Raw genomic sequence first — 25,849 nt, forward strand, 5'->3', positions numbered from 1 at the left:
GTAGAGAGAGTTGGGATGCAGTCACTCTATATGCCATTAAAGGGGTATTTCACTTCAACACTTCTGGGTTTGTTTTCATGCTACTATAGGCCTACTGTCCTGCCTTTTCTGTGGCCCAGTTTTTAAGTTGCTCGATTCAATATTTAGATATTTGAATAACGCAGTCAGTCCTTAATTGTGTTTGCGACTGTTCGACTGTCCGCCTGTGAATGTATACCAGATAGTAGTATTGAGAGACAGCTGCCTGGTGAAGGCAGCCTAGTGCAGAGTAGCCATACTTGAATACCCCTCCTCATTTTCTGTAATGTAATGTTGCATCAGGTCCATGCATGCTGGAATCTATGAAATTCATGCATGAAATAACAAATTGAAACTAGAAAAAGTGCCCTTCTGGGAATCTGGGCACAGGTCTCCACCAGGAGGATAGGAGTACTGTGTGTGATGTTTGGCAAAATGTTTAGGAGTAATATTGTGTGTGTGTGTGTGTGTGTGTGTGTGTGTGTGTGTGTGTGTGTGTGTGTGTGTGTGTGTGTGTGTGTGTGTGTGTGTGTGTGTGTGTGTGTGTGTGTGTGTGTGTGAGAGACGCGGCTTGGCCTGTTGTAGCGCCACCATGAGGCTGATTTGAAATCTGCCAAGTGGCATTTCTTCCTCAGCCTAGTGGGAATATGCATTGAAGGCAATGAAGGTGGATTATGAGAAATCAAACAAATGTGACTTGATCACATGACTATGGAGAGCATGTGTACCGATTTGCGTGAAATTTGGATGAAATCTGAAGGAGTAATATTAGAAAATGTGTTTTACATATGTCGGCCTCCTGGTGGCGCTATAAAGAGCAGATGTGAAAAATTCCAGGCAAAGGTTTTTCCTTGGCCTCTAGGGAGTTGGCATACAAAGTTATCCACAGATCCGTGAGGTAAAAACACTTTCCGGCGAGTTATAGCGCCACCATGAGGCTGAGTTGAAAATGTTCATGTGGCATTTCTTCCTCGGCCTAGTGGGAATGTGCGTGCACAATTTCACGGAAATCACACGATGTGTTCATGATTTGCAGCATTTTGTTTGAAACTGAGCACTCCTGCGAACTTTGGAAGCCAATCTTAGCCAATCAGGATGGAGTCTGAGAAATCTGAAAGACCCGTTTCGTTGAATCGCTCTAGAGAGACTGTGTACCAATTTGCGTGATGTTTGGACAAAATCTGTAGGTGTACTGTCCAAAAACTTTTTGCACAAATCGGCCTCCTGGTGGCGCTATAACAGGCCCTTCTGGAAATTCTGGGGCAGAGGTTCATTGTTGGCATCCAGGGAGTGTGTGTGCCAAATTTGACATCGACCGGGTTAACGGTGCCGGAGATTAGCTGTTCACAGACGGACGGACACACACACACACACGGACACACACGGACACACGGACGGACAGACGGAGTGCAAAACATACTCTCTCCCCATGCCTTCGGCCTGGTGGAGACAAAAATGCATTCATATAGAGTCACCAGAAGCAGGAATTTCCAGTCTATTCTACACTGTGGTGCCCTTTTAACCACTTGAATACATGGTTGTATGACTTACTTGACTCTCAAAACTGGTTATTGGTTAGCGAAATACAAGGTTACTCCCACTTATTATGTCACTTTTCCTGGGTCGTTTGCCCAGGCTTTTTTGAGGGGCGCTAGCCCCTCCTACATCCAGCTTTTCGTTAGCGTCCACAAACTTCGTCTTAAACAAACATTAAATTCTCTTTTACAATGAATGGAGAATTTTATGTCATAGTCCATGTCTGAGCAAATAGGCATATGGGGCTATATCTTGCGCCACCCCTTAACCCTTATCCCTAAACTAATTTGCCATTTTTTACTATTTAAAAAAACCTTTTAAAATAGTTCAAATAGCCGATCTACAAGATCACAATGTCTCGATGTAGATCGGCTAGTTGAACTATTTTAAAATGTTTTTCAAAATAGTAAAAAATGGGGATACGTTTAGGGATAAGGAATAAGGGTGGCGCATGATGGAGCCCAGTGTCTATTTTATGTCATGATGATGTACGATAATAAGAACACCCCTCACTTACTCAGTTCACACGGGTGTGATTTATTTTTCTTCTGATAACAAAACGCCTGTGGCCCCCAAGGCTAGTCTGCGAACAGCTAATATCTGGCACTGTTGGACCCGGTCGCTATACGAAACTGTGCACACATACTCCCTGGATGAATTGAATATAAAGGACACCAATGGAAACAAGCCATAGGCTTTCTTGGAATTTAAATCCTTTAGCAGACCTTGTATTGAACTGTACTTTCCTGTGCTTTTTTTAAGCTGTCATACACAGCTCAGAGTTACATTATAGTGAGTGATATTTTATTGTGAAATGAGTTAAAGGTAAGACTAAGTGATTTTCTTTGGTTAAAATAAGTGTTAAACTTGTTTACTATGAAAACCTGCATATCCCGTCAGTCAGTCCATCAGTCACGCCTCGTGACAGAATTCATTCCATATGTTCATCTGACCTCATCAAACCCTTAGATCTCCATATATGGAGCTGACCTCATCAAACCCTGTACACTCATATATGGCCAGTACAGAATTCATTCCATGTTGATCTGACCTCATCAAACCCCTAGATCTCCATATATGGAGCTGGCCTGTTCTGACATCGCAATTATGTTCTGACATCACAATGATGACTCGACCAGTTCAACAGAATGATTGATCTCCAGAATGATAGGAAAGTCTACAACTCTACATTCAAAACTCTTCACAGCACAGGACACGGACAGCAGGAGGGCACCAGATTAATAGTTTAACTCCTGCTTCCTAACTGTGCCGTATTAAGAAGCTCTGTTGTTTCAGTGCAACCTCTTTTTGCCCTCAGGGCGTCTTACATTGATATATAGTGTTCAGTAACAGGAGTCACCCTGTCTCTCCAGCTTTTTCTTAAACAGAAAATGCATTTTCAGAAACTGAAACAGAAACTGGGATAATACCAATTTGATCCAATCAGGATAGACAACTCAGTCAGGATACAGATTAAGGAAGCGGAATTGTAAGTGATGACACAAAGAAATGAGCAGACAAAATTGGAACTGGAACACTATAAAATAATTAAGCTCATAAATAGCTACTCTCTCCTCTCTCTCTAGGTGGTCCTCAGACGAGCCCTAGCTCCATCTTCGCATATAGTCATCCCGGTTCTCCATACCTGCAGTTCGTTGGTACTTTCCTATATACAGCTTTTTTGAGGGGCGCTAGCCCCTCCTATATACAGCTTTTTTGAGGGGCGCTATATACAGCTTTTCGTCACGCGATGTCTCACATTTGCCATTGACAATGAAAGGAGAAAGGAGAATTTACGTCATATGTGCCTGAAATATGACCTAAATTGTGGCAACACAAACATTAAATACCATTGACAATGAAAGGAAAATGTATGTCATATGTAGATGAGCAAATCGGCTAACCTATCACATACATGATCATGATGATCAAAAGATGATTTTTTAAAACATTGTATCATGGGTAAAAGATAATAACATAAGTTGACAAATTAATTCATGAAGAAGTAATTTTTTTATTGGATGATGTATGACGACAAGAGCGCCCCTCACTTCACACAGGTGTGATTTTTTAGTATACATCCTCTCTTGATCTCATTCTCCTGGCTACTTTCTGCTTGTTTCCATTGGGGTCCTGTGTGGCCTACTGTATCAGAATATAGAAGCTTTTTAACATAAAAAAATAAATAAATAAATAAATAAATAAATAAATAAATAAATAAATAAATAAATAAATAAATAAATAAATAAATAAAGTTTCAACTATAACCAATATGACTTTACATAAATTTTAATGAACGTCCAGGCTGCTGCAGCTGCAGCCAGGTGGCGACATTTCCCCGATTCGAGGCTTGGAGACGCGACTGTCCGGTTGGTGGATGAACTAAGCGCTGCTCTGAGCCCACTCAGCCCAGCACAGATAGTCAGTCAGTTGGCTGTGGTCAGTTGTGGCGCTCGGACGCAGTTCGCCGGGGGAGGATAGAACTGTGAGACTTTAGCATGCACGGACAATTACTCTAAATGGCGTCTATCAAACGGAAATTATACCAGCGTTTGCTGTTCTTCCTCGTTTTTCTTTCAATCTCAGGTAAGGCATCAATTTTGATCAATTAGGGCTGCGATAGATAGATAGATGATTAACAGCACGTAGTAGGATAGAACAGAGCTATGCATAGCCAGCCTGCTGCTACGGAGGTGCTGCAAACCAAACATACGGAACAGCAGCGATTTAATTCTGTTTAAACTAGATAACGGACCATATGAACCTAAACGTAGCCTTTAGTTTTGTTGTGCCATGAATGAATCAAGTGAACTTACGCACCGGGCAAATTAAGAGAGAGAGAGAAAGCAATGTCCTTTACTATTAGAGCACTTAGCCTTGGATCAAGACTATGTATTTGATCGAGTTTTGCACAATAGGTACTGTGGTCATATAGTATACGAAATTAAAAGTCAGACTCGATCAAATAGGCTACATCTGTGATAGTCTTGATCCAAGGCTAAGTAAGCACGGGACATAAGCTACATCGATTAAAAATTCAATTGAATAAATCCACGTGTTGTGATCACTTTAGAAATAACTTTCCCAAGGCTTTATGATCAGAAATGATCCCTCACATTAGAGCAGGCGACACTTCACGTGGGTTGACCTCTACCTCTGTGAGACAGCTCGGTCATAATATTTAACAATTAGGTCATACTACTATAGCTACTACAAGTTAACTTTGGGGGAAACAAATATAGCTGTTTAAATATTATGCTTGGCCTCGTTCGGTCGTTCCTTCACACATGGAGAGCTCCAGTAACCTGCAGTAGGCTATACATAACTGTGTTATAAACAGTGATTGTTCTTGCAATAATATTAATAATGTAAGAATGTTAAGGAACGTAATGGAGCCTGTTACATTAATAATGTAAGGGTTTAAAGGACGTAATGGAGCCTGTTGGTGTGTTAAACTACATGGATCCTTCCTATTCTGAATGCATTGCATAGAATGGACCATTTTACATATTCTTTTAAGTTGGCAATTAGGCCTATATTGTGCTTTAATATGAATTTAATGTTTGGTCAAAACTGAAGACGTACAGAGCAGAATGGCTTCCATCTTCATTCTATGACTTTGTAAAATTAGGTGAGTGAGGGTTGGAAGACATTTGAAACCTGGCTCAAATAGTGCTGACTGTGCAGCTCTCATGTACCTGTTTAAAGGTAGTGAAAGTGATATTATTTGGTTGAAACAGAACTTTATTTGGTCAAAAGGTTAAAGCTTTATTCTGATAGTGTTCAAAATTGTTCTCTTGTCTCTCCAGCCCTCTTAGAAAAGTTAACATTTATTTTCAGGTGGGTTGGTTCAGCCAGAGAGAGTACCGATTTCAATGTGATAGTGTTCCAGTTCCAATTTGTCTGATCTCTAATTTGTGTGTTCACTTCCAATTTCACTTGTTTTATCCTCTATCTTGAGTTCTCTCTCCTGATTGGATCAAATTATCCAGACCCAAAAATGCATTTTCTGATTACTAAAGCTGGAGAGACCCCTGTATAGAGCTATTCATACTTACTTTAACACGAAAATATCACTGTCAGTGTGCACCTTGGGCATTGACACACACCTCTGCCCCACTTTGAAGTCAACCACTGACACCATCTCTTTTAGCTGATCCATATTAGCCACCAATCAAGGGTACATGTTGTCTAGGTTCACTAAAATATCCTCCACAGAGATAATAAGGGTGTCAGAAATAATATATTATATTATATTTGACTGTATACTCTGTTGGTGCTTATGTCGGCTCAATAAACTGGCTTTTCTTTTAACCTCAACCCAGCTTTTAAACCACTTTAAGATTCTCCTTAGATTAACGCGGAAATATGAATAATATACCATAATGTGCTGCCCTGAAATCCTCCATTAAATTATGTTAATCACTGGCTTCTTTCAAAACTGGCGAGAAAACTTAAATCTCTTTTAAATGAGCTGTCATACATACACTGTTTTTCCTTTTCTCTTTTCTCCTCAGTAAATATAGCAAGCCTGCATTCATGTGGTACTATTGCTATGCTCTGTTGATGAATGGAATACATAGGAGTGGACCACAATAGAAACAAGTCCCCATACCTTTTTGTGTAAACTGTGTTATCCTTTCCACCTATAGGCCTTATGTTTTACTGTACCTACCTTGTTAGATGAATGAGGAAATTATGAATTGCAGCAAAGTGCAATATTTGTACAGAATTGTAACTCAAAGTATACCAATGGAATGTGTACACATGAGTTACATTAAAGGTAGGATAAGTGATTTCTGAGCTATAGTGTAGATTCTTGCCCTAACACAAACATTAAATGCCATTGACATTGAATGTAGAATTGACGTCATATGTGGACGAGCAAATCGGCTATTTTGTCATAACACAAACATTAAATGCCATTGACAATGAATGGAGCGCCATAAGAGCGCCCCTCACTTCACACAGGTGTGATTTTCTTTGGTTAAAGGTGTTAAATAGCTCTATATTCTGATGGTACTCATTGCTATAGAGTGTTTGTTCAGTAACGGGAATCTCCAATGTCTCTCCATGCTCTCTCCAAGAAAAAGCATTTTCAGGCCAGGATACCAATTGTATCCAATCAGGATAGAGAACTCAGACAGGAGGAAGTGAAAGAGGTTAAAGAAGTGAAATTGGAACTAATGACAAAGAAATGAGCAGACAAAGTTGGAACTGGAACACTATACATTTTAAGCTGATAAATAAGTTTATTAAAGAGCTGGAGAGACAAGGAGACTCCTGTTACTGTACTTGTAAACACTGTATACTATAGCAATAATTACTATTAGAATATAGTGCTTTAACCTTTTAACCAAAAATGATCACTTGCCCAGTTGCCCCTACCTTTAACAACGGGATGTTTTCTGTATTGACAATGGACACTCACTGACACTCCACTCCTCCTCAATTTCTTCCTTCGACCCACAGGTGTTTGTTGGTCTTTTAGTGAGTTATTTTTCATCAAGGAGCCCCACGATGTCACAGCCATGCGAAAGGACGCTCTCCTCATGGACTGTCAGGCACACGGAGAGGCGCCCATCGCCGTCAGGTGGCTCAAGAACGGAGTCAAAGTGCCGGAGAGCGAGCGGGTCTACCCGCTGTCCAACGGCTCCCTCTTTATTTCGGAGGTGGAGAACAGGAGAGGAGACAAATCAGATGAAGGGTTTTACCAGTGCCTCGCTCAGAACAAGTATGGAGCAATCCTGAGCCAGAAAGCCCGTCTTACAATCGCAAGTGAGTTTCTCATGTTGGATTGGACATGTGCGTGTGCAAGGGGGCGAGGTGTAACTTTAGTGAAAATAACTTCTTCTCCCTTCTTCTCTTCCACTTGAAAATGTATGAATGAATTAGGCTTAGTTCCTTCCTGGCACACACACATGTTGTTGACAGTAGTCAGGGGAAAGATGGAAATAACGGTATAAAGCTGGGCATACGTATGTGTGTGTGTGTGTGTGTGTGTGTGTGTGTGTGTGTGTGTGTGTGTGTGTGTGTGTGTGCACGTGCGTGCGTGTGTGCGTGCGTGTGTGTTTGGACAAAAATAGCAAATGATGGGAGCTTGTACGCCAAAGAATTCTCTTTTATTACACCCGTGTTGATGTTGGGGGGATTTCACATTGAGTTTCAATTCTACCTGAACGAATCATCCTGGTGTGTCACTCATGTAGTGCTCAGTGGAACAAGGAAGGGATCTCCTTCTAATCAATGAAGGATAGAGAGAGAAGTCACTGAAGCCTGGAGCAGTTGGCAGTCGGGGGAAGGGGGGGATATAGATAGAAAGATAGATAGATAGAAAGATACTACCTGGATGGAGAAGGCGTCTATTGGTGTGTAAATGAAGGGAGCTGCAGGTCTGAAGTGCTTAGGACATGTCCAGACTACAGGTACCCCCCCCCCCCCCCCACGCTAAAGAGAAGACTACTCTAATTCTCACAAACAGGCTTTCATGTCATTGCTGCCTGACCACTAGGGATTGTTCTTTTGGAATGCGTCTTCCCCCAGTGGTGTGGTCACTGGTGCGTGTGTGTGTGCGCGCCTGTGTGTGCGCGCCTGTGTGTGTGCGCCTGTGTGTGTGCGCCTATGTGTGTGTGTGTGTGTGCCTGTGTGTGTGTGTGTGTGCCTGTGTGTGCTGTATTGCTCTTAAGAAGCTTTAGGCACACTTGGGTGTGTGTGATCTTCCCCTTCTTGGAGTAAAAGTAGCAATACCACCATATACAAATTCTACAAGCTCACAAATTGTGGTGTACGTTTTGCATAAATCTGCAAGTAACTAAAGCTGTCAAATAAAATGCGGCGTTAAAAGTGGAGTTGCCTCTGTCTGATATGCAATGGAGTAGAAGTATAACATCGAGAAATGGAAACACTCAGGGAAAGTAAAAGTACGATGATGAAATTGTACTTTTTAAGTGCAGTACTTGAGTAAATGTACTGGGTTACTTTCTCCCCCCTGCCCCCCCACCAGGCCGGCCATGCTTCTGGCCGTGCCACTTTCACACAAAAGATGCTGCCCTTTGGTTCTTAACCCCTCCCTACATTCCACTCGGCAAGGAAGCTTTTGTGTTCTGCTTCAGGGTGGGAGATTGATGCTCAATTTAATCAACAAGCAATCTTGTAACTATGGTATTTAGTAGGGTGCTGTTGTTACCGCTTTGATCATCGTTCAGTAGAATTTACACTGATTCAAAGACAACATTATTAAGCCCTATTTTATACTTTGCCTTGTGAGAATGTTGTATAATTTAGATGATATAACATAGTCTACAAGCAACACCTACACGCTCACAAACAACACGTCACTCACAGTGCGACTCGTTGTACATTTGCTCTTGTACATTTGAGTGCGCCAAAAGCGGCGAACACGGAGGGTTAAATTAGTACCCTAGCCTGCCAAACGCGGCTTCTCCGTTTTCCAGGGTTTACATTCTTTAATCCATGTTTTGATCCGATTGTATCGTTAGCCATCGTTCGTTAGCACATCAACACCAAGCAGGACAGTGGCCCATTTTGAAGATGCACGCGCATCCACTTTCATTCTAAGCCCTGCATTCAAAGGCCTGTATCTCAGAAACGACATTGAGGGGCCGTTTCTGGCCCAGACAAACGTTTTCAACGGCCTGTAGCAGGCGCTGTGATACTCGCGGTCAGATTTTTCCACCTCCGACCGAGAGAACAGCAACCGGTCAAGACACCACACACAGCAGTTTGTCACTGTAACATATGGAACATACGGATATTTGGCTCTTCAAAGTAAAAGAAGAGCCAAATATCCGATAAAACCTTGGCAATACGCTATTAATTAATGGCGGCGGGTTAAGTGTTTAACTGTTGTCTGACAACTTATACTCAAATCCATTTAGTAAATGGGAAAAGAAATTGCTGTTTTAAAGTAGAGGAATATGTACCCACGGTTATTTATTTTGGAACAGACGGGACAGGACACACCAGAACCTTTTTGAAATAGCCCGTCAGGGAAGGTTGGAGGCAATGAAACATCAGTACTATGGTATAAATATACTTTCCAATAAAATACACTTTATGAGGTGTGAGTTGCAGAGCAGCTGGTGAGATAGATGAAAACTAGAGTGGTCCAAACAACTCTAAAACACTGCCCTTCAGAACCTCCAGTGACACTCACACTCACGCGTGCACACAAATGGGGCGAGTCAAATTTTTACTGGACAGTAAAAGTGTGTGTAGTTGTATTAAATTAATTGAAGGGGTTACCTGGTTAATAGTTTGAAGTTAAGTGGTAATAAACGCTGCCAGTGAAGTGGAGTGGTTTGTTTTTAAAATGGTACTTTTTTAGGCCTGCTGGAGGGTCTATCTATCTGGAAGGTCATAAAATTTGCACATACCTGAGAAATGCTCTGCTGAACGAAACAAAGGTAGTAGAGGGGGTTGAGAACAGCGCATGGTTCATGCACACACACACACACACACACACACACACACACACACACACACACACACACACACACACACACACACACACACACACACACACACACACAATGTATATTGCCATTTCCTTATACCATAGCCTTAGCTCATTGTCTAAATGAGCCAGAGTTTATTGCAGGTCTTACCAGTCTAGGTGGGGGCAGGATTGTGTTCTGCAGCACCGCTGTGGAGTAATAATGGTGAAAAGCTTCTTCTTTTTTCTCTCTCTCACACCGACTGACCCCCTTTTTGTCCACTTTAACCCCCTAGCCTAGTCGCCCCCCGATCTGAAGAAAAGGAGGTGTTGTTCGGGGGCATTTGCTTGACCAGATATCAGTGAACAGGGACAGCTGGCCTCTATTCAACCACACTGAGGCTAATTATGCTAATGGCACTGTTGTCAGATCACTGATCGATAATTTTAATTTTTGGCTTAATCGCTAGCGCTCCTATTATTCTGGGGGAAGACATTTGGTGAAAGTGTGTGTGTGTGGGGGGGGGGGGGGGGGGGGGGGGGGGTCTGTCATAAGTAGGCCTTTACAGGCTCTTTTAAGCAATGTTTTGATTTGTGCTGTTTCTCTTTTATATGGCTAGTATATATCGGTTCTGTCGGGCAGAAACCGCTATTCTAAGGCTGACGTTTGTTTGTAAATGAACGTCCCACTCGATCAGTGTCTACAGCGTCACACGAAGGCATCACAGGTAGCAGATGAGCTTGTAGATCAGTTTCCTTTCTCTCCGGTATGCTGTTAAATCCTAGTTTACCAGTTTGTAAATTAATACTCTAGATTTGACAGTTTAAACACATTTGTTTTGATGATGGAAGAAGTGCAATGAGTGGAGAGAGACCTTTTGTACCTTTCTGGATCTCCATCATCATACGTCCTGTCATCACCCAGTTCATATATACACTGCAATTAACTAAACCACTAAACCATTTGTACCCTAGCATCCCTATTCTGGGGAGCACAGTCAGGGGAAATAAGCTATAGAGTTTGTAGATCGGCTATTTTTGGTAAATAGCCCTTTATAACCCTAAACATTGGTTGTTTGGTGGGATAGGGTTTAGAACAGGGTGGCTGTAACTCTAAACATTTGGTTGCTTGGTGGGAAAGTAGGATTTGTTTTTGATGAATAGGCATGTGACTTATGTCAATAGGTTTCAGATTGATGGGACTGTGCTCCGAGACAGATGTGCTGTGCTCCTGTGGGCTCACACAGACAACAGGCACATCGTGCAACAGGGATTATAGGAAGCTATTTGGATGAATGATGTCTTTTCTTGGCTATCAGCTACTGTTTTCTTTGCACTGATGTGAAAACGTGGTGTGATTTTAGGTCTGCAGTTAAAGCCCATAATGACACACTTTGGTCGAGGTTTTGGGTTGTGTACTTAACCGTGCCATGATGTACCTCCAAATGTGGATCAATATATCTTCAGTAGTTGATATTAATATTCATATTTGGAGTTACATCAATTCAAGGTCACTTCACAACCCAAACCTCTACCTAAGTGTCACATCGTCGTAGGAACAGTATAAATTGGCCATATATCGCCCTGTGTTTAAAGCCCACCCATGTTGTCATGATTGTTTTAAAGAACAATGTGACATAATGACGTAAAAAGAGGACAACATTTATGATAATAAATAATGCAGATCCACACAGGCTTGTGGATGTGCTGCTGTTCTCGCTATACGGCAAGGTATAAAATAGTGGTTAATATTACATTGCTAAGGACTTGCGGTGGCTCGGACCACAATTAGAGGAAAGCAAACTTTGAGCGCAGTAAGTGACTGACATGAATGAATGAAAAAGCTTTTAAGTGATATAACTCCCAGCCCGGAGTCTTGTTTTTCACCTCCGCTGGACACCCAACGGTTGCCATGGTTTCCTTGGATGGCAGTTCCACAGGTCAAAGGTTTCGTTGAATTGTTCAATAGATGGCCTTATGTTGGCGTCCAAGACCAGAGTGTGCTCCACTTACGTCTCCCCTGCAATAATGCAGAACATTCCTGTCCTTTTCTTATCGATTTACCCTTTAATGGTCCTCAGTCTAATCACTGTATGTACTTTTTGCGGCGCTCCGGTTTAGTGATGCCGTCATGTCATTTCAAAAAGGTTGTCACAGGCTATTTTTAGTTGTAACCTAATGATGACATTATGTTGTGTGTGTGCTGCAGAGGTATAAAGCAATGACAAAAGAGTAGAATTGGACGTCTTTCGCTCTGTGCTCAGATGCAGAGATTAGAGAGAAGACAATGGGAGCACTGTCTCTGTTCCAGTGGAGGAGGTTCCGTGCCGAGTGATCGGAAAACTTTGCCACAAGATAAGAAATTGGAAGCCGGGGGGATGATCCACCCCCCCTCACCCCTTTAACCCCCTCCTCTACCCCCCCTGGCTTGTGAGAGGTCACAGCGCCCATGGGAATGGTTCTTTGTTTAGCCAGGCCAGTGACCACTTGACTGTCCTGCAGGGTGTGTGTGTGTGTGTGTGTGTGTGTGTGTGTGTGTGTGTGTGTGTGTGTGTGTGTGTGTGTGTGTGTGTGTGTGTGTGTGTGTGTGTGTGTGCGCGCGCGGAAGGGCTGGAGGCCACCCGGTGATTGATTCGTGCGGCTTTTCAGCCTTGCATTCTTTCTCGTGGTTGATCTGGGGGAGAGCTTCTTTTTTTTCAGGACCCCCTTATTAGTGTGTGTGTGTGTGTGTGTGTGTGTGTGTGTGTGTGTGTGTGTGTGTGTGTGTGTGTGTGTGTGTGTGTGTGTGTGTGTGTGCGTGTGTGCGCGTGTGTGTGTGTGTGTTGGGGGGGTCATTGAACATTGTTGAACATTGTTGTAAATGGCTCATCACTCAGTCGGCTTTGTGTTGGGGTTTCCATTATTTGTGCCATTTTTTTGGAGAAAGTGTGGCTTTTTGAATACACATTAACCACATGAACCCTAGCCGGCATCCCTGATGTCATGATAACAGGCGAACATTCAGCGAATATAGACAATCTAGTTAGTTGCTGCGAGAGTGAGGTCTAGCCAACACCAACTCGGGATTCCTGGATCGCTGCCCTCCACAAATTCCTATACAACATCAGGTTCTTGAGCTCTGCAGTGTTGTCAGCCAAGCTGTCGCGCCGCAGCACGTCTATATAGGTGGTACGCTTCTTTCCCCTCCTGGCTTTGCCCTGGGTTGGCTCCATTGAGTCAATTTACTTGCCTCAAGTTCTGGTTGCCTGACGCAGTGCCCTGCCAGCCTCATCCTTCTCTCTCTGACTTTGTCCGTGACCCGTGGTAGGTCCCCATAGAGGTCCACATTTCAATCTACAAGCTCACAACGAGTCACGTCGCAGCAACGTGCCTTGAGCTTGTAGATTGGCTATTTTCAGAGGAGAGATTTGGACTAGAGGGGGGAAGGGGGGGTGTTGGATGGAAGGGACCACGGATAGACCCCTTGGGGGACGCCGGTCAACTGAAGTATGTAGGGTTTAATTGTTTAAAGAAAATGAAAAACAAACTCATTCCGGTATGTGATGCACTCCAGAGAAACAACCCCCCCATCAACCACACACACACACACATGGCGGCTCTTGTAGATCAACGGAAAGCAGGCAGGGCGGTGTAACAGGTCGTTTTCTCTGATGTATCTTAATCAAGTAGATGCACGTAAGCAAAGAGATGTTTTTACAACTTCCAGTGGTGTGGACCTCCAGCGCTGAAGGCCTCTAACAATCAGCCCGGGGCAGCGGTACGATCCATCATCGTGACTCCAGAATAAGATGGGACCCCGGGGGAGATGGGGACTCATTGCCATACAATACGTCTTCTGTGGCTCTTAACAGGAAGACGGATGAGCAGATGACTCCTGTCACACAAACCGCTGCAGAAGAAGGAGGGAGGGTTTTATTTGAGGCTTTCGCTCGCAGTTCTGATGAGCAACCAGTGTTGTTGCCAAGTCTGCTTTTTATAAGCGACTTTGGGCTTGTTTTCCTGTAAAGTCGCTCATAAAATATTGGAAGTTGTGGGTTTCCGTTGCCGTGTAGTTGCGTATTTGATTTGGGCTTGCTTTAATCACAAAATACATATTAATTTGGGGGTCATCAAAATGTTTGGGAGAGAATTGCTGGTTTACACAACCCCATATGGGACTTGCCTGACATCTTGGGCTTGTTTTCATAGAGCTGGTCGCTTGTTTCTTTAACAAAATCTGGCAACTGCACTTTGAGCAACCTCCTTAGCTGAGGAGAATCACGTCACCTCAGCAGCTACTATAAGGCCTGTGTGTCACAGTTATTACATAATACACCCTACAAAGCAGGATGTGTCTGAAAAGGCTGTCTTTATTGTTGCAGAAACCTTAAGTATGTTCTAAACACTGTTTAGTCGCTTGCCAAAGTCTATACATTGGTCAAATATTCATAATTCCCACTTAACCACTTTCACTTTCAAAACACACTCGTGTGAAGTGAGGGGCGCCTGATAATGTTTGTTTAAAGTGCTCTAAACAAACATTAACAGGTTTTGGTGCTCTAAACAAATTTTAAAAGTCCATAGACTTGGCTGCCATATGACGTATAATTCCAAAGTCCAAACGTTGGAGGGGCTAGCGCCGCTCAAAAATAGAGGACATACTGTATAGCAGATCTGTTGTGAGCTTGTGGCTGAACTATGAAATATGGAGATTCTGCACGACCGCCATGACATATGAATGCCTCGGGATGAATTATGTTGTTACACAGAATTTAGGCTTGTACTATAGACATGGCGATGACATAATGAGATATGATATATCAGGAAAGAACAATATGATAGGCATGTCTTTAGGCCTCTGTTGTAAAATGACAACTGTGGCTAAACAGTGTAAGTGAATGTGAAGACTTAAACATGACACTAACAGTAAATGTTATGTATTTATAGTCTGCCACGGCACTATACCAGTGGTTCTCAAAACAAGTGTGGTCCAGGGACCCTCAGGTTTTCTCGAGGAGGGTTCCAATTGGACCCTTACATGTCTGTAACTCTCAGAGTCACTGCCCTATACTAGGTATGCATATTATACTGTATGTGGACAGACTTCAACAACATCCTATCATGAGAGTAATTGCAGCGGTGCTGCACTTTAGTGGATAGGAACTTATAAGGAACTTATAAGCACAAAATTCCTCCAAAGTCAACAAAAGAATGGTAACTGGAGGACGCTGGGGGACAGAGGAGGAGGGCCGAACTCGCTCCTGAGATTCCTGAGGAAACCTTTGTCCCGCCGTGACCTGTCACCTGACCTTTAGTTTGCCGAGCTGCTCTGGCCAGAGCGCACCCATCTGCTGCTGGGGGTGGGGGGGGGGGGGGGGGGGGGGGGGGGTGGGGGGGGGCTTTATCCCTCTGTGTGGGATCACAGTCCAGTGGTTTATGGTTGATATTCTGTGTGCGTTTATTGTTCGGTGTGAGGAAATGACTCACTCAAATGTAGCGAAACTATCAGATACAAGTCGATCATTCTATTGAGGAGTTTATATACTGTGGTCTGGTAGGACCACTAGTGGTTGACAAGTGGTACTGCACCTCTACTAAGCCCATGTGGTGAACATTTCAGCAGCAGACTTTGTGCGGGGGACCGGGGTTCGAAGCCACGGTACGATAAAAAACGACTTTATTATATTATGAGCTTTCACTGAAACAAATGAATTACATAATAAATAAACATGAGCAATAAGCAATGATGTCCGCTGTTTTGCAAATTACCGCTGAATTTAGCCTCAAAATCAACTGATGAACAAGGAAATTCTCTAATCTCTTTGTATCCTTTCTGAAGGTATCAACTTTGATATGTGATATTCCTGGCCAACCTTAGAATACTGTTAGATGCATAGGACATGATGGTAGGACATGAAAGTTAAGAGTGCAGCTTTTAACTGGCTATGAAATGAACATGGTAACAACATTTCTATTTCTGTAGTGTCTTCACTCTGACATGCTAGGCTGCCACGTCACACAAACACGCAAACAAACAAAAGTTCTCAGAGTTGTCGCAAATTATAATTCAACCTGTCATCCCAGGCTTTAGAGGGAAAGGTCAACACATTTCTCACTGCTGCTGCTGACCAGCGCAGAGTGAGAGAGAAGCAGTCGACATGTGATGATCAGGCAGCCAGCAGTTCAGTGGAAAGGTTGTAATTCTTCTTTGCAACTAGGGATGTTAACAATTAATCAGAAATCGATTCATTGCTGTTAAAGAAATTATCAGATTAAATTAAACAGTTAACAATCCATTGCAATATATTATATAAATAAATCAATCAATAACGCACTGCAGAGGGGAGGTGTGTGTCTGTGTCCAGCGGATGCTTGTGGACGCTCGTTAATGTTATATACATCAAAGCACTTATGTTTCTGCACTTCAGTTTTGAACAAGAATTTTCCTTTTGGTCCTAAAAACACAGTACAGCTTATCAATGAATTGATAAATTATCAGTGCTCTAAACAGCTATCAATTAATGAATGAATTGATTATTTCCATCCCTATTTGCAACGGCAGGCAGGTGCTTTCATTGACTTTATTTAAGGAGAATGTAATATGCAGTCAATACAATGAACATTAACTTGTGATTAGTTTTGATCAGATGCGAGTGAGGCAGAACTCGCAGCTGTAGACTGACACCAGACTACCATGCAGACATATTATGTTTTCATGTTTTTGTTAGGCTACTTGTTTTCGTCACAATATTAGAATGCCATTTAGATGATATTATTTACTGATGCTATAGGGTTCATTGTTTACCTGGTCTTCAATAGTGCCAATGTACAGATTGTTATTTCGATACGTATACCGGTCCATATTGTTTTTAAAGACTGATTTCTTGGTTTAGGCCTATACCTGAGTCTCAACAGATATAGGTCCCTGACTACACTGGCTCTCTACATTCCATGTGTGTGTTTACCTTGCTTTATTGTAAGTCACTCTTGATAAGAGTGTCTGCCAAATCTCCAAATGGAAATTGTAAATTGTGAGCGAGTGGTTTTCATTTTCCAGTTCTCTGGGTGAACAGAATGCAGTGGTACAGTTCTGGGGGTGAGAATACAGCTGGGGTACACTTCAGATTTTGGGGGTTTGGATGTGGCTGTGTTTCTTCTGTTTTAACCCATTCAAGCCGGTAAAGGATCTGTGTCATTTAGATTTTAGCTATACTGTATAGCAACATACATTTTTCAGTGGTGCAACCACTCCAAAGAACAGCAATGTCCGTGTTAACCTATGTGACTATGTGTGTGGCTATGTGTGTGGCTATGTGAGTACCAGTAGGTACTATATGAGTACCAGTAGGGGCAAAAGTGGCGCTGTTGTGCCAGAAACAGAGAGAGAGAGATAGTGTTGCACTGTTGCCCAGTGCTAATTACAGAGAGAGAGAGAGAGAGAGAGAGAGAGAGAGGGGCAGGGGGAGAGGGGAGTTGCACCACTCAGTTCACACAGGTGTGATTATTTTAAATAACTCTTAGGATTTAGAACAGTGGTTCTCGTGACGCGCTGTGAGCTACCGGTCTGCTATTTTTTAACTTTAAAAAAAATAAATGTTTGAAAAATATTCTCACAAATTCAGTTCAGTTCTCTTCTGGGGAATTCTTTTCATCAATTTGTAGGTCCTTTGTCACAAAGAAGTGTAGAGATGAGCAGGGGTAGCCTACAGCTTTGGTGCTCATGCAGGGCTTGGTTGTGGTTCTTCTATCCAGCATTTGTAGAGGTCAGAGGTGAGAGGTGAGGTTGCAGGGAGGGCCAGAGGGTCACAACTCATGGCTGAAGCATTTGCCTCCCATTCGAAACAAGGGGGCCAATATGCCCTCTCTGCTAAACACTGCCATTTGACTTAGAAGATTTACTCAGACACTTTTAAAGTGCTTGTTTGTTTGTGTTTTGTGCCAGGCGATACATATGATCATTCGAGAATGTTAAATTCTTTTCCAGTGGGTCCCCAACAAATTGTCTTAATACAGCGTCACGTAATGTAATTACTTTATCCATTATTTTATACTTATACAAGCTTGTAAATCTGCTATTTAAAAAAAGAAAATCAATTGTTTTTTCTAAAATCTTTGCTTCTGGGAGGTCCCTGTCACAAAATATTCTTTAGATGGGGCGTTTGAGAGTTTGAGAAACAACACTATTGAGACATGCAAGGTTTTTGCCTGTCAGCAAGGAAATGTCACCATCATCAAAGCAGAAGGTCAGATCCCTGATCCCAGTGGTCAGGAGGTGCAGCGCTGTGGCCACGCGGTGCCCTGATGCACCCCTTATGGATTTTACAGCTAGACTTAGTGCTCTATCAATAATCAATGGGCGTCCTGTTGTTTGTCAATCCGGCATCATTTGAGCAGAAAGGCTCAGCACTTCTTCTGCCCTCTGGTGTCGTCATATCACTCTGGTGTTGTTTTTGTCAAAGCGTCATGTGGACTGTACTGGACATCACAGTTACAATGAACATCTTTATTTGCGTTCACACAAACCATAGTAGATGCACAATATTTCACAGTAAAGATCACGGGTACAGGTAGCATCGCCTCCTCCATATATGGCGACTGCCAATCATCACAGACACTGAACAGAATTTAGCCAATGCCTTAGCTCTCAGCTTGGGCATTCCTGCAGGCCTCTCACAACTGATTTATAGACTGATTTATTACTGAGGCTTCCAAATATGACACACAAGCTGTTTTCATGTGTAACCAAGCGGTATAATAGCATCCTTATAAGACGTTGGTACTTATAAGCACCTTGGTAAGCTAAGAATGCTTCTTCCAGACTGTGATCAAATGCGCACGCACGCACGCACGCACGCACGCACGCACGCACGCACGCACGCACGCACGCACGCACTCACACACACTCACACCTCTCCCCACATCAATGGTCCAGAGTGCTGTTCTTGTGTCAGAAGAGGTCTAACCGCTTAGAAATAATTTAATTAAAAATGTCCGACTGGGGCTAAGTGGCTCGGTGAAGGAGGTTGCGCAGAGTGGATGGTGATCAGATCACATTCTTCACATGTCCCTTAAATCTATAGATAACAAGGTTGACGTCATTAAAATAAGTGTTAATTATCTGCATTTTGATAGTAACGATTGCTATAATATTTTGTTCAGCGACATCATTAAATGGGCCTTCCTGTCTGTCCAGCTCTTTAGTTAAGGTCGGGATACCAATTTCATCCAATCAGGAGAGAGATGCAAATAGGGGCACGGTGGCACAGTCGGTAGTGCTGTCGCCTCACAGCTAGAAGGTCCTGGGTTCGTTTCCCGCTTGGGACGCTGTGGGTGCTGGGGACATGTTCTCTCCTCCGCGTCATCAGTGCCCATACCCGAGGCGGGGTTGGCGAAAGGGCCTTTCTGTGTGGAGTTTGCACGTTCTCCCTGTGTCCCCTATGGCAGGTACTCTCACAAAAACATGCAGTAATCCTGGTCTCTAAACTACCTCCCCCTGGTCAGCCGGGGCGCCTGATGGAGGAGAAAGGAACTGGTTGGAATAACGTGTTCCTTCCATGCGCTATGTCCGTCCGGGGAAACTCTCCCCTGTCAGGTGAAAAGAAGCAGCTTGGACTCCTCATGCATAGAAGGAAGCATGAGGTCAGTCTGCTGCCCCCCCAGGTTGGCAGAGGAAGTGTAGCGCCCAGGATTAGATAATTGACACTGGGTGAAAAAATGGGTTGCAAAATCGTGGGATAAAAATGGAGGAGAGAGATGCAAATAAAGAACTTTAACTTTTGAACAATAAAAATATTGTTTTAACAAAAGTCACTTACAGCTTATTTTAATTTATTGTCTGCTGGTCAGGCCCAGTGTAGTGAAAGTGAAAATATAGTTTTTGATATAATTTGAGTGTGCTTAGTAGCGTGAATTCGGTGTAGTGTTATTTATTTAGTAGAGTTAATTCAGCAGTGTGTCAATGTTCTGGTCATGAGTCACGTACAGCTGCCCTGCTGTTTAGCAGGCCAACAACACCTGCCGGCACAATTTACATGCAACCATCCAATCCATCACAGCCCCGTTGCGTGCCCCAAATACCCGATCTACGAGCCACGCGTGCTGAGCTTGTAGATCAGGTATGTTGGATGATCGACACCGCCGTAATCCATCACAGCCCTGTTCTGAGCTTGTAGATCAGGTATTTTGGATGAGCGACACCACCGTAAGAGGGAGCATAAATCAGGCTATAGGATAGGCACTGCTGTGTGTTTATGACCGGAGAGGGATTTCCTTTCACCATTTCTCGAAAGCAAAGATTGCTGCAGCCAGTTGCCTGTTGGATTTTATTGCCTGAAGAAAATATGGCTTCACTCAATTCTGTGAGAAATAGTGTTTCTAGTGTGTAGGAATATAAAATACAGAGTGAAATAAGTTACATTATCAACTATCTATCTATCTATCTATCTATCTATCTATCTATCTATCTATCTATCTATCTATCTATCTATCTATCTATCTATCTATCTATCTATCTATCTATCTATCTATCTATCTATCTATCTATCTATCTATCTATCTATCATGTTAGAGCATTTAAGAACCAGCCACGTCTATGGACTTTGATATTAAAAAATTACAATGTTTGTTTAGAGTACTTTAGAGAGCACTTAGTGGCCAGCCAAGTCTATGGATTTTACACGTTTGTTTAGAGCACTTAGTGGTCAGCCAAGTCTATGGATTTTACATGTTTGTTTAGAGCACCTATTCTTTAAACCGTTTGCCAGCCAAATCTGTGGACAACAAACTTTAATGTTTGTTTAGGGCACTAAAGGACGACGTAAGACGTCATGATGCTGATATAAATGCAGTGGGTGCACCTCACTTCACACAAGAGATTTTTTTTTTTTACACAGTGCTGCTTTAAAAAGTTCTGAGAAGCTTTGGGATTTTTCCTGAAGTTTTGTGACTTTCCCTTTGTCCTCTTGAATTCATGTAGGCATAGCCTAATACTGGTGAAAACAAATGTTACTGCCCTCGTGCCCTGGTCCTGGACATGGAGTTGTTATTGTTCGTCCCAGTGTCGTCTGCTAAAACCAGCTCCTATAGCAGCTGTTAGATTCTTTACATTTACCTGTTTCCTGTTGCCAAAACATATTTTAAGAGCAAGGTGTTTTTCTTTTCTTTTTTTTTGTTTGCCTTGAGCAGTCTTGCACATTTTGGAAGACAAGCTTTCAGCTTAATGTCCCCCAGCCATCCTGCTTCATCCTATTTCTTCTAAGTGAGTGCTGATAGGCTAGGGTAATAGTCTTCTCAGGCCAAATCTCATTGGATGTGTGTGTGGAGGTCAAAGTGCACCACACTCAGTTTATTTGCCCATTACTTAAGAGGAGATAGCTTCATGCTGAAAACACGCAGTGGCCTGTAAGCATCTTGAGATAGATCTGTGTGCATTGTGAGTAACACAGTCTTAGAAATCCAATTAAATGTTCTTTTATTTTCTTTATACCGTATATTGGCACAATTAAGCTTGGAAGCTCGGAAGCTCATAATCTGCATTGTGAGCTTGTACGGCTATTCTCGGCTATTCTCGCTGATTGTTTGCCACAGAATAGGGATGCTAGGGTTCAAGTTGCTAATGATAAATAATTAGATATTTTCAAGCCCCGGTGCTTTTTGTCCAGATGTGATCCTGATCAGTGTTTTATGAGGCGTCCTGTAGGAGGTCGGTAGGAAGAGCAGCACTACCATTGATTTATTTTAACAAATTATTGACCTGAGGGCCTCTTCAGCTGATGTGGGGGATGTGATAATAGCAGCAGTGAACAACGTTAGTGGCATTTAGAATGTTACTGCTGCTTAGATGGGGGATCATTAGAAATGAGAATTCACTGCAGAGACAAAATGAAAGTCATTCTAAAGGGTACATCTGATTGATTTGACATTTTATTCACCAAAAACTTTACAATGCGCATTTCATTCACACACCGTCCGTCGGCGGAGGAAACCATGCAAACCAGCCTGCTCATCAGAAGCAGTTAGGGGTTCAGTGTCTTGCTCAAGGACACTTGGACACAATAACACAGAGGAGTAGGAGATCGAAGTGGAATATTCCAATTCCCAACGGGGCTGCTCTACCTACTGAGCCACGGCCGTCAATTATAAAGCATATATTTGTACTTATCTGTCAAAATGGGTAAAACACAAATAACGCTCGAGAACTTGTGGTCCTTTGAATGCAGGTGTTTGTGTAAACTGAGTGATCGGTGTTGGGGTTGGACAGTTTTGGGGTTATTTCAGTGAGAGTTATTTTGGTTTGGTGACAGGTTTAATCCATGTTGGGTTCCTCAAAGAAACTCTATCCTTGCAGGAAGCTGCAAAGCCACTTCACACTAATCATCACCTTCCTGTAGCTCGCAAGGCGAGATACGTTTTATTTGTATAGCACATTTCAACAACAAGGCGATTCAATGTGCTTTACGCAAAATATCAAGCAAAGGAAACACAACTATAAAATTATAAAATGGCAGCAGCTCTATGGGGGGGTCCCCAGATGACAGTGATGTGACAATTTAAGGACCTTTAAGAGGTATACAGGTACCTAGCACCTGTATACTGGATCTATCTTTTGTCCAGGAACAATACATCTTTATTTGTATTCATACTGCAATGCAATGCATGCATAACATGTACTGTAAAAGTCTACCGCAGTCTGTCTACAAATGGAATTTGTACACTGTGTCATTGCATAGACGAACGCTAACTCTGCCCATGGTGTTTTCTCTTCAGGTATCTCCTCCTTTGCCATCCAACCCTCTCCCATCGTGGTGACGGAAGGCTCCGTCGCCAGGTTTTCATGCAGAATCACCGCCAGCCCTCCTCCCATCATCACGTGGGAGTTCAATCGTATTACGTTACCCCTGGCCACTGACAGGTACAGTACAGTACAGTGCCGTACAGTACAGTATGCGCTTTGATGATTCCTGTGAAAAACTGTAACATCAGGCCCCAGATCCACAATGTTACAATGCTATGTCCTCTTCCAACATGTTATCTTTCTGTTTTTGATCGTGTGTTTGCTTTGTGTTGTGTTGATGACAGAATCACAGTGTTGCCCAGTGGGGTCATTCAGATCACCGGCGTGCAGCAAGCAGATGCTGGAAATTACCGCTGCATGGCTACCAACATCGCAAGCCGTCGCCGGAGCACAGAAGCCACTCTTACTGTCACCCCAGGTGTGTGATCTCACTCTGTTAACGACTTAAGCCTTATTGTTTTACTGCATTGCATGATGACGTTGTGCAAAAATAGCTCATCTACGAGCTCACACTGCATCCGCATCGCCATTGAAATATCTGCACTGGGCACGCTGAACTGGGCATCGAGCCTCGTCGCTTGATGTCCGATGAAGATCCATACCTCCATCCATGAAGACCTAAACATCACCAATAAGTCAATTAACCACTTATATAAACCCTTTGTAATACAAATGGAACCAAATGGACCCTTATGGGTCAACTTGGTTCCATTTGTACACTCTCAGGTTCCATTTGTATTACACTCTCAGTGTTTCCAGTGAGCCAACATGCACAATAACAGTACCCTGACTCTGTTTGACCAGAATGGAACAGAGCTTTCATTAGTATCATCGGTAACACCTGTGAAGGAAGACTAGGGATTAGGGAAGAAGCCCAAGTTCTTTCCAAAATGGCGTGTGTGCATAGAGCTCATTGGGTTGAACGTGGACAAAACGTCACCTTCTTCCCTCCTCTCACCCGCAGCCCCCAGCCCCAAACTCCCCGAAAGGCCGCACATCACCGCCGGGCCGCAGAACCTCACCGTGTCCTTGCACCAGAATGCCATCCTAGAGTGCATGGCGACGGGACACCCCAGGCCCATCATCTCCTGGAGCAGAGCCGACAGCAAGTCCATCGACGTGTACAACACCAAGGTGCTGGGCAACGGCAACCTCATGATCTCGGACATCAAGCCCCAGCACGGAGGAGTGTACATGTGCAGGGCGACCACGCCCGGCACACGCAACTACACCATCGCCTCCGCCAATGTCACTGTGCTCGGTAAACGACTACTTTTCTTAACTACCTTTTGTTTTCAACCTTTTTGATGGGCACCATGCCCTCCAATGTCTGACTTTTGAAAATGACGTCATATGGCAGGCAAGTCTATGGTTTGTTTAGAGCACGTTTAAACAGCATAGAGTATCAGCCAAGTCTATGGACTTTTAATGTTTGTTTAGAGCACGTTTAAACGACATAGAGTATCAGCCAAGTCTATGGACTTTTAATGATTGTTTACAGCACTTTAAACAAACATTACCCCCACTTCACACAACTGTGATTTTTAATTTCAAGGATCCCCTGTTTGATATCGTCGCTGTGTACTACAGTGTCACAAAAGCATCAAAAGTGGATCCATAAGCTCGAAACGTTTCGAGCCCCGTTTCGATCTGCTACTTTTGCCAACAGAGACGATACGAAATAGGCTACAAACGGCTGAAAATATTCACTTTCATCAGCGGGGTGAGGGGTTCTGCTGCTGCATTTCAGCACCGATTTAGCAGACAATATTTTGTTGCTGTTACTTGCAATAGTCCGGGCATTTATTTCGTAATGTTTTTTTTGCCAGGCGTTTGGTGCTCTCCAGACCCTGCGCTTGGTTCCCTGGACTGCAGCCCCCATAAAGCCCATGCGTTGAGCCGCGCCTGGCTGCAACTAATCAAATTAAATATGGATTTAAGTGTGCCCAGAGCCATGGGTGTGTCAACGTGCAAGCAGAGGCGGTTGTAAACAGTGTTGTTAGTGCACATTCACTGACCTAAATCTAAAACACCCATTATTCATTTGATTAGATGCAGCTGTGTTGCTTACATCACATTGTACACTACAGTACTACAAATACAGTCTCATGCAGCCTGTCAGGTTTTTAATCTGCTGTAGTTTTTAACCTGAACTAGAAAAAACAAACTACAAAAGAGTTTCATTCCCCAGTACATTTTATGCCAAGTCATACTGAGTTAATAGTTTCATTAATTTAATGATTTATTTCATGTTAATGTTGTGATGCGATTGTACACGTCTCATTGTTTGGATGTGTTCTGTGTGTGAAGCGCCACCAGCCTTGGTGGAGTGGCCTGAGAGCCTGACACGCCCCCGTGCGGGCACTGCCCGCTTCGTGTGCCAGGCTGAGGGGGTTCCCACGCCACTGATAACCTGGCTGAAGAACGGAGAGAAGGTTCACTCCAACGGTCGCATCAAGATGTACAACAGGTATTTGTCACACAAACCTTTTATCTCCATATTTAAAAAATAATGTTACTACTAGAGTTACTACTTACTACTTACTCTAAGTTTCTACTTAGATGTCTAGAAGTGAGCATAAAAGTAACGACATTGGCGGACCTAAAAGCTCACAACGTGTCGCGATGCAACGCATTGTGAGCTTGTAGATTTTTGGAAAACTTGTGAAAGGGGACATGCATTAACACCTAGAACGCCTGGGGGTATTTGTAACCAATCAATCAATCAATCAATCAATCAATCAATAAATCAATCAAATCACTCCTCCGCCACTGCAGCAAGCTGGTGATCAACCAGATCATCCCGGAGGACGACGCCATCTACCAGTGCCAGGCGGAGAACGAGCGCGGCTCGGTGCTGGTCATGGCGCGGCTCATCGTGGTGATGTCCGAGGACCGGCCCAGCGCGCCCCGCAACGTCCGCGCCGACACCGTGTCCAGCTCGGCCATCCTGCTGGCGTGGGACAGACCCCTGTACAATTCGGACAAAGTCATCGCCTACTCCGTGCACTACATGAAGGCTGCGGGTGAGAGAGCGATCGAAAAGCCTGGCCGACCATGCTCTCATC

At 43.3% G+C, this 25,849-nt stretch overlaps 1 protein-coding gene across 1 annotated transcript in view; it reads left to right on the forward strand.

The window, feature by feature from the left end:
- Positions 1-4,073: 4,073 nt before the first annotated feature.
- The window catches only part of prtga (protogenin homolog a (Gallus gallus)), a gene marked incomplete at both ends in the record, with an annotated part of 49,749 nt that continues 27,973 nt past the window's right edge, over positions 4,074-25,849 (forward strand). The window contains 7 exons of the mRNA XM_079496322.1: positions 4,074-4,140; positions 7,027-7,332; positions 22,754-22,898; positions 23,066-23,199; positions 23,746-24,042; positions 25,092-25,251; positions 25,560-25,807. Of these exons, the coding sequence (XP_079352448.1) occupies positions 4,074-4,140; positions 7,027-7,332; positions 22,754-22,898; positions 23,066-23,199; positions 23,746-24,042; positions 25,092-25,251; positions 25,560-25,807 (1,357 nt within the window). The remainder of the gene's footprint in view (positions 4,141-7,026; positions 7,333-22,753; positions 22,899-23,065; positions 23,200-23,745; positions 24,043-25,091; positions 25,252-25,559; positions 25,808-25,849) is intronic.

The sequence above is a fragment of the Electrona antarctica genome (genome assembly GCF_951216825.1).
Source record: "Electrona antarctica genome assembly, chromosome: 3".
NCBI lineage: Eukaryota > Metazoa > Chordata > Actinopteri > Myctophiformes > Myctophidae > Electrona > Electrona antarctica.